At 47.2% G+C, this 12,747-nt stretch overlaps 1 protein-coding gene across 1 annotated transcript in view; it reads right to left on the bottom strand.

Annotated features, from left to right (window-relative positions):
• The window catches only part of Denr (density regulated re-initiation and release factor), a 19,270-nt gene extending 7,635 nt beyond the window's left edge, over positions 1-11,635 (bottom strand). Inside the window, exons 1-4 of the mRNA XM_021162974.2 lie at positions 11,453-11,635; positions 10,609-10,723; positions 3,636-3,655; positions 1,647-1,731 (exon numbers count right to left, since the gene is read on the bottom strand). Of these exons, the coding sequence (XP_021018633.2) occupies positions 1,647-1,731; positions 3,636-3,655; positions 10,609-10,714 (211 nt within the window). The 5' untranslated portion in view covers positions 10,715-10,723; positions 11,453-11,635. The remainder of the gene's footprint in view (positions 1-1,646; positions 1,732-3,635; positions 3,656-10,608; positions 10,724-11,452) is intronic.
• Positions 11,636-12,747: the final 1,112 nt, after the last annotated feature.

Genomic DNA, 12,747 nt, shown 5'->3' with positions numbered 1-12,747 from the left:
AAAAAAAAAAAAAAAAGAGCTGCAGGGATAGAACAGAAAGGACTCAATCTAAACACCAATGTTCACCAAAGAAAACTAGCCTTGCAGCCAATTGGGAAGGAATTACATTTAGCCAGAAGCATGGCGGCATGTTCTGTCCCCCATGATTTGGCACAGAAGTGGGAGCAGGAGGGTAAGGGGCTTGAGGCCAATCTTGATACACAGTGACTATATGCAGGGCTACATGAAGAAAAAGATGCTCGATTCATGTATCATTCAAAGTACTTAAATGATAAAGCTCACTTGCTGCTCCACAAACAAATCAGCAGTTCACTCACAGTCCTCACCTTCCTCAGTGACTGCCAGTTAAGACAGCTAGTTTCAGGCCACGTGCTTCCCAGGATTCGTCCTGTGAGTGAGTGAGCACCTCAGCTTTCTGTGCAGCAGATGCACACTCATCGCCCCTTCACAGCCTCAAAGTGGAAACACTTCAGCTAAGCCCACTTCACCTTGCTTCTTTCCTTCTGCCTCATTCCCATGATCTTCAATTATCCCTTCTTCCTCCTCATTGCCAGTCTGTTCCTGAATGGTGAGCAGGACAGAAACCTAGCAGCCACTTCTGCAGCAAGGCCAGAGTAGAGGTGACAGTAATGTCACAGGCAGCTGCAGTCTGAGAAGGCTCTTCTTGTGGGCGAAGGAATCCCTGGAGTCCCTTTATTTTATGTCAGCCTGCTGACAGCATCCTCCCTCACAGTGGTAGCATTCTCTGACCCCATGTAAAATTGTTTTCATTTTACTCTCCAGACAGGACAGCACTCACAGAATGAGCCAATCGCACCTATTTCATTGTCAGTTTAGAATCTTAACACACTGCTCTTGTTAACATCGGGTTCTGGATGAGACTTGCTTTTCCTGCATCCCTCTCCAAGTCACAATCATAGTCTAGGCAGGTGATGCTCAGAGGCTAATTAATTACAAGACCAGGCTCAAGTGTTCTTTCCAAGAGTGACTAAGTAAGTGCCTATTCCTGCAAAGGCCTTACCAAAGACAAGGGTTTTTGCTTCATGGAAACAATACGAAACTGAGCAGCAAAGAAAGGGGCAACATGGGACAAACTGGAATGGAATAGGCCGTTTCCAGCCTAGACCTTTTCTTGTTCCTGCTACTACCTTTATTTTACCAAGCTTATGAGAGGAGCCAAGAGGTCTGTCCTCCTGTCTGTGACACCTCAGCACCACCAACCCTACCACTAAGCTACATCTACGAGTCTCTTTTCCATTACCGGATGGGGTCTCTTAAGTTGCCTGGCTGGCCTTGACTGTCCAACTACAGCCTGCCATATCACTGGGGCAGTTAAGCCTTCACCACTAGGTTCAGCTAAACTTTCTTTTTTGTTGTTGTTTTTATTTTTAAGAATTATCTATTTATTTTATATGTATATGAGTACACTGTAGCTATCTTCAGACACACCAGAAGAGGGCATCAGATCCATTATAGATGGCTGTGAGCCACCCTGTGGTTGCTGAACTCAGTGCTCTTAACTGCTGAGCCATCTCTTTAGGCCCCCCAGCTAAACTTTCTTATGTTTAAAATGCCCACGTGTATTTGTTCAATACAATTCTAACTTAAAAACAAAACAATGTTCAAAAAAGGAAAAGAGTCCATACCTACAGTAAGTTTTGCAAATTCATTTGGAAAGTTCTTCTCTAGCCATTGTCTACATTTAGCAACATCAGGCATGTATTCACAGTACTAGAAGAGAAGGAAAAGAACTCTTAAGTGAGAAATCATGCATTTCAATCAATACAACTTCATTAGAAACCATCCCATATACCCCCTACACAAAGAATAATAAGCTACACACACTCTCTTTCTGTCTCACTAGGTAGCCAGGTAGCCTCTACATCCAAATCCTCTGGCTTGTGCAGTGCTGGAATTACCAGGCCGCCATGCTCAGCCTCACCTGACTCATTCTCAGGAAATCTAATAAACCTTTAATAAACAAACCCCAGGGCTGGAGAGATGGCTCAGCGGGTAAGAGCACTGACTGCTCTTCCGAAGGTCCTGAGTTCAATTCCCAGCAAACATATGGTGGCTCACAACCACTGGAAATGAAATATGATGCCCTCTTCTGGTGTGCCTGAAGACAGCTACAGTGTACTTATATATCATAATAAATAAATATTAAAAATAAAAGAAAGAAAGAAATCCCAGATCAGGACCCCTCAGAGCTCAGGACCCCTCAGGGCAGCAGTTTCCTTCTCCACCAAGCAGAAGGGTCCCTGGAAGAGTGACAGCCAGGTGCACAGGCACATGCCTGTGAGCCCAGCACTCAGAGGACCAGGTCAAGAACTGTGAGATCAAAGTCATAAACCATACAGTGAGGCCACCTCCTCTGAGAAACAAGAGGGAGGGCGGGGAGTCATTAAAAAAGCATGGCCCTCATTATTTTCCTGACTTGTCCACAGAGCTTGACTGAAGGAAAGTCTTACACGGTGACCTTGTCATTCTTCCTCTTCTCTAACATGTATGTCCTGGCTTTCAGGTCATTTTGCTTCCATCATCTGACTACTACGAATTCCACACAAAAATCTAAAACCTACAGCCGGTCCTGGCACCCACAGTCAGCTACCAACCATCTGCAACTCCAGTTCCAGAGACTCCAATGCCGCCTTTGACCTAAGGGCACCTGCTGTGCACATACAATATACAACTCATGCAGGCACATACACAGTAAATCAATAAGTAACTCAAATCTTTTTTTTTAAGAAAGAAAAATGACATCTATAGTCATAGCTACTCAAGAGGCTGAGGCAGGAGGATTGTTTAAATGTGTGAGTTCAAGGATAATCTAGGCAACATAGTAAGACCTTCCAACATTCCAACATTCATTCAGTTTTGGTTGAGACAGTTTCTCTGTGTAGTTCTGATTGTCCTGGAACTTACTTTGTAGACCAGGCTGGCCTCAAACAAGACATCCACTTGCCTCTGCCTCTGTCTCCTAAGTACTGGGATTAAAGGCTTAAAGGTGTGCACCATCACACCTAGCTAAGACCCTAATTTAAAGAAACAAGCAAGTAACAGGGTACATGGACAACTCAAAAGTCTAATTTATAAGATAAAAATGTTCTGATCCAGGGTCAGCAGGATGGCTCAGTGAATTCATGTCCGTCCTTGCCACCAAGCTTGCTTGACTTTGGTATCCTGGAACCCACAGGATAGGAGAGAACTGACTCCAAGTTTTCCTCGGCCCTGCACAGGTGCACTGTGGAACATGTTACATCCGCACGCTCTCACACATACACACAAACTATTCTGATCCAAAGTTGTCTATAAAAAGTTGAAATGCTATCAAATGATAGGAAATGAAAAACAGAAGTTCTTAAGATTAGCTCTAACATCAAGAGTGATCTCACGGGGCTGGTGAGATGGCTCAGTGGATAAGAGCACCCGACTGCTCTTCCAAAGGTCTGAAGTTCAAATCCCAGCAACCACATGGTGGCTCACAACCATCTGTAACGAGATCTGACTCCCTCTTCTGGAGTGTCTGAAGACAACTACAGTGTACTTACATATAATAAATAAATAAATCTTTAAAAAAAAAAAAAAAGTGATCTCACATGCAGAAAACAACAAAGCTGCCGAGCAGGACTTACCTCTGTTGGTAATGAACAGACTAGAGATGGGGAGAAAAAAGATGAGAGGTTAGAGCCATGGGAACACAAGCCTCCTAACCCTTCCTAGCTGACAGAGTACTTCATTCCACCCCCCACCCCCAGCTGTCTCCTTTTTAAAGTCACCTATGTGTCACTACCTCTTCTACTTCTCAATCAAATATTCTAGGGTTTTCCCTCTCTTAACACTCCAAGAATACTAAGGACCAGGCAGGAATCACTCTAGCTAGCTTCAAATGCCATGACCTTGCAGCCTCCGCCTCCTGGGTGCTGAGGTCACCAGCACGCACCAGCCTGCCTGCCTTCATCACTGTCTCTACCACTTACTTCTCAAACACTGCTCTGCAGGCTTCAGAGGTAAAAGATACACGATTATTTCAAATGACAGTATGCTGACATTATGATCTAAAGACAACTGTCTGCTGATGTAATATCAAACTTTTTAGTATTTTCTAATTCATCTATAAGTGTTAGTCTTTAGTTAAGATGAGAGCTTCCTCAAGACAATTGTGCATTACTCATTTCTCTGAATGAAACACAATGGCACAAGCAGAAGCATAAAACATGTTTTCTAAATAAAGTCAATCTGTCCTCTAAATCCCTGCTAAGTAAATCTCTAGCTGAGAGATAACACCAGTGTCCTCTAACTCGTATCTCTCCAGGGCTGGAGAGGTGGCACAGCACTTTAATACACCTGTTGCTCTTGCAAAGATGGGAGTTTAGTTCCCAGCACCTACATCAGTGTCCAACAACCATCTGTAACTCAAGCTCCAGGAGATCTGCCACCCTCAACCAGCATCTGTGAGGACCCAGGGTGTGACAAAAACACACATAGACTCATAAATAAACACAGAGAAGGAGACAGAGACAGGGCCACATAACACTACCACCCAGGCTAGGTTGGAATTCCTGGTCTCAAATGATCTTGCCTCAGTCTCCTGAGCAGCTGGGACTGTAGGTCCATAACACCATAGGTCACTACACCATTCTTCTAAACCCCACTTAGATCTGACTAAATCTTCCTGTAGGCTGGTCAGTCACTAAGTCTGCTTCCTCCAATTTTTATCCTGCTGCCAGACATGAAGCTACGTGAGAACATAGCTTCTTTGCTCAAAATCCTTCAGTGACCAACAGCATCTAAGACCCAAGTCCCCACACTTTGGTCCCAGACCCAACTGTCTCAATTTTCTGCTCCTACTTCAAAGATCATTATCAAGCACACCACAATCCCTGCAAATCTCCATTCCCCATCCTTTCCTACCACTTTCCCTGCTTTTCTGTCCCTGCTTAAATTCTACCTTCCTACCAACTGTGCTCACCTCTACAGTCTCCTCCAACTCTCCACAACCTCTCCCCTTCCACACCACCACCGTGACTGTCCCAGATGTGTATTTCTTGTTTCCCTCTGCTACCAATTACACCTGTGTACCCTGACTGCCCTCCTGCCCCCTAACACTAAAGCTGCTCAGTGAATGTTAAGTTACATGCAGAGAACAGGCAGAGCCTTGCTGTTTTCTAATTCTTCCCAGAGTCTAGAACAGCACCTTATCCAGATGTCAATTACAGATTCACTGTGATATGGACCTATTAAGAACGCCATTGTACTTTCCTACCAAGCTGGCTAATGAAGCCCAAAATCCTAACATGCTAATGTAGAACTTTAAATGTATCTTTTGGTAGCCTCTGCTCTCCAGGCCTGGGCCACAGAAAACACCTCGTATCATTGACTCACACAGGCAGTCAATAAAACTGCTGTTTCACAGGACACTATTATCACTAGGACCCAAGGCTGAACACAGGGCCCATTTGCTTGTCACCCCCTTACTGCACTCGTCCGAGACCCTTCCATTCCTCCACTCCTAATTTATAGTTGTATCAGTATCACTTAACTCAGTGTTTTCTATTCCCTAAGCAATTCTCTCCTTCTACCATGTGGGTTCCAAGGACGAACTCAGGCGTCAGGCTTGGTAGCAGTCTCCTTTACAAGTGAGCCCATTACTCCCAAGTGTTTCTTATACATGTGGATCTCAAGCTCCCTGGGAGTTAGAAGCACCCCTTCCCTTAGTGTTGCAATACCAGCAAAACTTAGGGAGGGAAAGGAAAAACAGCACACGATCTCAAAAAGGCGAAGGACGGGGAACAGAACTACCGGCAGGCAGACACTTGCAGTCAGTCTAAGCCTGATTACCTGAGTTCAATTACTGCACTCCTCAACACCGGGAAAATTAACTATCAACGGCTGTCCTGAGCTCTACACTCACACACACACCCTTTCAAAAGTCACCTCAGAGGTGACATACATAAGGTCTAGGATTGTATATCTGTTTATTGTTTCTCTAACCCAAGAAACCCTGGGCTTGATTGACCCTTAATGCTTCATAAACTGGACACAGTGGCACACAACTGAAGCTAGCACTCAGCAGGCAGAACAAGATGATCAGAAGTTCAAGGTCACTGTCATCATCATCTAGACAGCAAGTTCAAGGACAGCCTGGGCTACATGACCTTTTTTCCCCCCTGAAATCTAGCAGAGGGTGGTGGTTTACACCTTTATACCAGCAGATGGGAAGCAGAGGCCAGCCTAGAGTACACTGAGTTCTTGGCCAGACAAAGGATTCAATGCCTTCTGGCTCTGTGATTGCCAGACACTCAAGTGGTACATGGACAGACACATAAGCAAACAGCCATTCATACACATAAAATCATAGATAGATAGATAGATAGATAGATAGATAGATAGATAGATAGCAAGGCCTCAAACTCAGAGACCTGCCTGCCTCTGCCTCTTGGGTGCTGGTACTAAAGGTAAGCTCTGCTATGTTTTTAAGATAGGGTCTTACTCTGTAGCCCAAGCTGGCCCCAATCTTGCAACAACTTTCCTTTCTGCAGGCCTCAGCCACCATGCCCGGCTTGATCTCTGTTAGTTGTTTATTGTGTGTATATACAGGTAGCTGTGCCATGACCCACTTTCAGGAGTTGGTTTGTTACTTCTACAATGCGGGTCATGAGTTCCAACTCAAGACTGTACAACAATCATGTACCTGCTGAGCCATCTCAGAGGCCCAATGGCTGGGTTTTTGTTTTGTTTTGTTTTTGTTTTTCGAGACATGGTTTCTCTGTGCAGCCCTGGCTGTCCTGGAACTCACTCTGTAGACCAGGCTGGCCTCGAACTCAGAAATCCGCCTGCCTCTGCCTCCCAAGTGCTGGGATTAAAGGCGTGCGCCACCACTGCCTGGCTGTTTTTTTTTTTTTTTGGTTTTTTTTTTAAGTAAAACTTTTTTCCATAAAACATGTCCTGGTCACAATTCCCCTTCCCCAAGCCCAACAGTTCTTAACTGCATTGGTAAACAAGCTTAAAGAACTACACTGAAGCTAGGAATGGTGGTATGTGCCTTTAATTCCTACTCTAACCCTAGGGATTAGCCTGGTCTACAGCTAAAGTTGCAAAAGAGCAAGGGCTACACAGAGAAACCCTGACTTGAAAAAAAAATAATCAAAGAAAAAAAAATTACGGGTTGGAGAGATGGCTCAGTGGTTAAGAACACTGGCTGCTCTTTCAGAGGTTCTGAGTTCAATTCCCAGCACCCACATGGTGGCTCACGACCACTTGTTATTGGATCTTCTGGTGTGTCTGAAGACAGTGACAGTGTACTCACCATATATAAAATTAAAATTTCTTCAAAGAAAGGAAGGAAGGAAGGAAGGAAGGAAGGAAGCAAGCAAGCTAGCTAGCTAAGAGTAGAGGCAGAGGCAGAGTCAGGAGGAATTCTGTGACTTCAGTGCCAGTCTTGATCTATACAGTGAGTTCCAGGCCACTCGGGGATACAGAGAGACCCAGTCTGAAAAATGTTATATTGAATTAGTATTTTATTCTTAAGTTAACTGTGCCACGGAATTTATATAAATCGTCTGTCTTAAGATTTTTTTTTTTTTTTGGTTTTGTTTCTTGTTTTTGAAACTAGGTCTTACTATGTAGCTTTGGCTGGCTTGGAACTTGCTTGTAGACCAGGCCAGCTTGCTTTTGTCTCCTGAATGCTGGGATGAGACATCTGCCACCATGCCGGGCTCATCTGCCTTAATATGTTCTCTTTTCTTCTCATCTTACAAACCTTAAGAAACAGATCTCTAAATCTTACAGAAATCAGGGAACTTGCCTAGGGCCACATACCTTGGAAGTATTTAAGTCAGAAAGCATACTCTGGCCCATCACTTCTCACAACCAATATCATAACAAAACTCAAATCCATTCTATGTAATGTCTTCCTTTCTACCTCCGCCCCTTTCCTTCCTTTCAAGGGTTTTGAGGAGACAGAGTCTGTCTAGCTCTGAGATCTTCCTGCCTAAGCTTCATGAAGGCAGGGATTATGTGTTCCTTTACATCAAATTTAGAGAACGAATGTGGTGCTCAGGCCTTTCAGCAAGCACGCGTCCCTGCTGAGCCACCCTGATGGCTTCTCTTAGGAAGCCGGCAAACATGTCTTAGCTGTGTTCTTCCCTGTTCCTAAGCACCTCCCACAAGCTCCCTTAAAGCCCGTGCTTACAGTTTCTTGCATCTTCCATGGGAAAACACCTAAGGGGAGATGATGCTGATGCATTGGAGGAGGCAGAGGCTCAGGGGCCCAGGCTTGGGAGGCCACTGTAACTCCCTCAGAGGCCTTGGCAGAAGTCTCTAGGGTCGTGACAGGAGCCAGGGCTGAGGCCACAGAGTATTTTATTCATGGAGTGAAGACCAAAGGCAAGGAGAGGATCCTCAACAGCAAGCTGAGCCACTTGGTGCTACGGACACGAGAACCAAGCCTCTAGAGATCTTTTCTGCCCGCCCTTTAAGGAATCAGGACATTGGCTTTCTCCTGGGGACATCCCTTAAGGATAAGTGCTGAGGCAGAAGACACTCATACCGCCCAGCAGCCCAGATTTAAGGGACTACTCCTGCTCCTGGGGACTACAGCAGTCACACTGGTCTGAAAGTTAAGTGTTCCAAGGGTAGCCACTGCCATCCAAGGAGCTTGGCCAAGCTTCCCACCATCCTTACGGAGAGAGGTTACTAAGGGCACAAGAACTGCACACCCATATGAAGTGGCAGGCTGCTGTAGCCTTGTGCTGCTTCATCTCACTGACACTAAAAAGGCCATCGGCACCATCTTGGCTCCTATGTCCAGGAAGCTGGTGCCAATGAGTAGCACCGATAATGACCACTGTACTTCAGTCCGGACTATACAGTACCTCATCAACTTCAAGGCCAGCTTTGATTCTACAGCTACCTGACCTCTGGAAAGAGACCGTGTTCATTCAAATCTCCTTATCAGGAGTTTACAGAATGTCTTGTGAAAACTCAAACCAGAATCTTCATGCAGAGGACCCAGGATTTAACCATGGCTACCACACAGGTTCTCTACAATAAAGTTAACCAAGCTTGTTTAAAAGAAGGGGGGAAAAAGGAAGAAAGGGTGAAGGTTAAAGAGATGGCTCAGTGCTTAAAGAGGCTTTACATTCTGACAGAAGACCCAGGTTTGATTCCTAGCACCCACTTAGTAGCTCAGTACCGCCTGTAACTTGAGTTTCAAGGGATCCAATGCCCTCTTCTAACCCCCACGGGCTCCTGCACACACATGGCACACACATATACACTCAGGTATATACATAAACCCCCCTTTCCTTGGTGACGGGGATCGGGGGTGGGGGGAGGGAGAGCCTGTTTCTTTAAACTCCAACTTCATTTTATTAATAAGTCTAGCAGGGCCAAGCAGTGGTAGTGCACGCCTTTAATCCCAGCACTTGAGAGGCAGAGGCAGGTGGATCTCTGAGTTTGAGGCCAGCCAGGTCTACAGAAGGAGTTCCAGGACAGCGAGGGCAGCATAAAAAGGCTTTGTCTTTGGGGGAAACAGTCTGGAGATGCTTTAGTCTTATTCAATAAAGGACTTGCCACATAAGGCTAAAGACTGAGTCAGGATCCCCAGCAACCTCAGTATCCATGTAAAACTTGTGCAGAGAGCCACAGGCCCTCAGTCCCGACCCTGCAGAGGCTGAATCCATAGTGCCTGTTAGCCTGCTGGTCCAGCTCATTAGTGCGTGCCAGATGCAGTGAGAGACCTCTCCCAAGAACTGACACACGGGAGTGAGTCAGGAAGTCATCCAACACTAACCTCTGCTATCACACGCACTCACACACGTACACACACAAAACCCCATCATATCATTCAAGCCAGACTTTCCACAGACTGTCAGACTACACATCACTCCGACCTCATCTTCTCCGTCTACTCCTTAACCAACACCCTTCCTGTGCTGTAAGAATTTAACATTGCTCAAGGAGCATATGGGGCACCTGATGCCAAGCCTGAGGGCCACGGGATCCACACAGTGTACAGAACCAAGGCCCACACGAGGTCCTCGACAGCCACACATGGATGTGGCACGAGTACACACAAGCACAAATGAAATTAAAATGTAATGGGGGAGGAATAAACCCACTCAAGATTCTAGTCAGACATCAAGCTCCCCCCCCCCCAACCCTCCTCACTCCAGGACTGGGACTGAATGTAGAGGCTTTGAACTTTCTGGACAAGTGCCGTGCCACCAAACAACATCTCCAGGCCCTGCTTCATTTCCTTTAGGATTCTGTTCCTTAGCTCTTCCATCTTTCACCATCCCTAAGGCTCCTTAGCTTCCAACAAGCTTTCCTTAACAAAGGAACACCAGTCAGGCTGGGATCAGGCTCCTGGTATATCTCTCTACTTCAACTGGCCAGGAAACTCCTCCAGGCTTGGACGCAAGACCCAAATGACCCAGGAAAAGGAGGAGTATCTACCAACCCATGGGTCCTCACTAGGCTCCCCGTCTCTTCAACTAAGAATCCACCCAACCACCAAAGACAGCTGGGGGAGCGAACACGACCAAATGTGAAACTATCAATATCAGGTATAAAAACCAGCGAGTAAGTCGTTCCAACACTTACCTCCACAATAAAGGACTCGAAGAGGGTAATCCGCATCTAACTTGGCACTGTTCTTCGTATCGCCTTTGCAATCTGCCCCGCTGGATTCAGAAATGTCAGTAGCCATCTCACAAACCTGGAAACAAGAATGACACACACGACTTCACTATCTGAGAAGCTCGACCCCCGCCCCCCAAATAAGCAGCCTTGGTGGGGTGCAGTCTTAGCTTCCACTGTGCATCCCCAAACACCAAAGCTGTTTTGAGTCTATTAAAAGAAGGACACGAAGTCTCATTAGAGTCACTGATGATCAACTGGAGCCTCATCTACCTGCATCCACGGGTTTACAGGGAAGCGAGAATTAAATGGGGCCGTGAAGGCTCAGGATTGGGGCAGGGGCAAAAGGGGACACCAGAGGAAAAGAGGAAGCAGTAGGGGGGACATAGGGTGGTGGCTTCAACAGAGACGGGACAGGTCTGAGGTTGCTATGGGAGGGATGCAGCCTGCAGTTAAAAGGCTATGGACATCTTGGCACGACAGGGACGAAGTCACTCGAGGTGCCCAGAATGCAAGGTGCGGCGACAGCAAAATCCCTAAAAGAGACCAAGCCAGGGACAAGGACGGCAATGCCACAGCCTGGGGAGGGGAAATCGGGCCAGGTCTGGGGAAAAGGACAGGTAGCCCCGCGGGAAGGCTGGGCTAAGGGGGACATCCCGGGGACGCCACAGGAGGCCCCCATGTGGGCGGGCGTGGAGACGCCCGGCCCGGCCCCCTTCCTGCTTTAGGCAGCGCCTGGGCCGCCATCGGCCGCGCCGCCAGCTCCCCGGGAAGCCGCCGCAGCAGCGCGAATGAGAGCCCTCATTACCCAGCCGGTCGCACGGCCCCCGCCGCCTCCGCTCCCGCCAGCTGAAGCGACACATGCAACTCCTCTTCCCGGCCACGGCTGCCCCGAAATTCGCTGCTGGGGCGCGCTCGCGCGAGACAATGAGCCTTTATCGCGATATCCCGGGCCAGCCGCTAGGAGGATGTCGCGAGACGCCACCGTGCCGGGGGTGGGCGGGGCCAAAAAAGGGAGGAGCATGCGCCCCTGCGTAGAGCCCCGGGTGGAAGGGGTGTGGGTTGGGGAAACCGGACTGAGTTGTGTAGAGGCGGCCGGCGGGTAGGGGGCGCTGGCTATCCATTGGCAAAGGTGGAGCCAGCGGCTCAGGCTGTCCCTGCGCAGTGGGGCGTGGACTGGACTGGCGCAGAGGTTCTTGAGTCACAGGTGACTGACTCTCTATTAATGATGTGGGCAGCCTTGCCCCAGTGTCTGGGCTACATCCTAGTGTCCCGACTAACCACTAACTAGCCTGATGCATAAGTCACCCCACGGCGGACAGATGGTGGCTGAATGAGACATAGGGTTTTATTTCATTCCAATTCCCTAAATAGGAATTACTCCTGCAAAGGTCATATTAATTACTGTTCGAATTTATTTCATCAGGCTGACGACTGTTCCTATATGCTCCTTTTTGCATATTTCACCTTCTACGTGTTCTATAACGGGAATTTTCCCATCCGGTCTCAGGATTTCTGGTTTTAACCACACGGGTCCTTGTCTAAATTTTGCTTCCTTGTTTTTATTTTGGGGAAATCCCTTCATCTGCATACTCAGCCCAAGTCCCACTTGTGAAACAGGAATAGCACTGGGACACTTTCGGAGCTCAGAAAGGGCCTGGTAGAAAGACCATTACGTTTTTGCTTTTAATATCACCTGCATGAACTAAGCTACCCGACATATGGCCCCCTCCCGGAACTTTCCTTTGGTGCTGGGAATTGAACCCAGGGTTTTGTGAATGCTATAGAAGTGTTCTGCCTTGAGTTACAGGCCCAGCCCTAATCCCAACACTTGGGAGACGGAGGCAGGCCAGTGTCTGAGTTTTAGACCAACCTAGTCTACAAAGTTAAAAGTTGTTGGCCTGTAGCTAGGCGTAGGGCATTTGTGTTGAATATACAAGGCTCTGGGTTTAATCTACAGACTGGAAAAAAAAAAAAAAAACACACAGCAAAGATGTACGTTTCGCTAAGCATGGTGGGTGATATGCACCTTTAATCCCAACACTCAGGACGCAGAGACAGGTGGATTTCTAAGTTTGAGGCCAGCCTGATCTACAGAGCAAG

This window comes from Mus caroli, chromosome 5 (genome assembly GCF_900094665.2).
Source record: "Mus caroli chromosome 5, CAROLI_EIJ_v1.1, whole genome shotgun sequence".
NCBI classification, from domain to species: Eukaryota; Metazoa; Chordata; class Mammalia; order Rodentia; family Muridae; genus Mus; species Mus caroli.
Note: the sequence above shows the minus strand (reverse complement) of the source record. Positions and strands in the feature narration are given on the sequence as shown.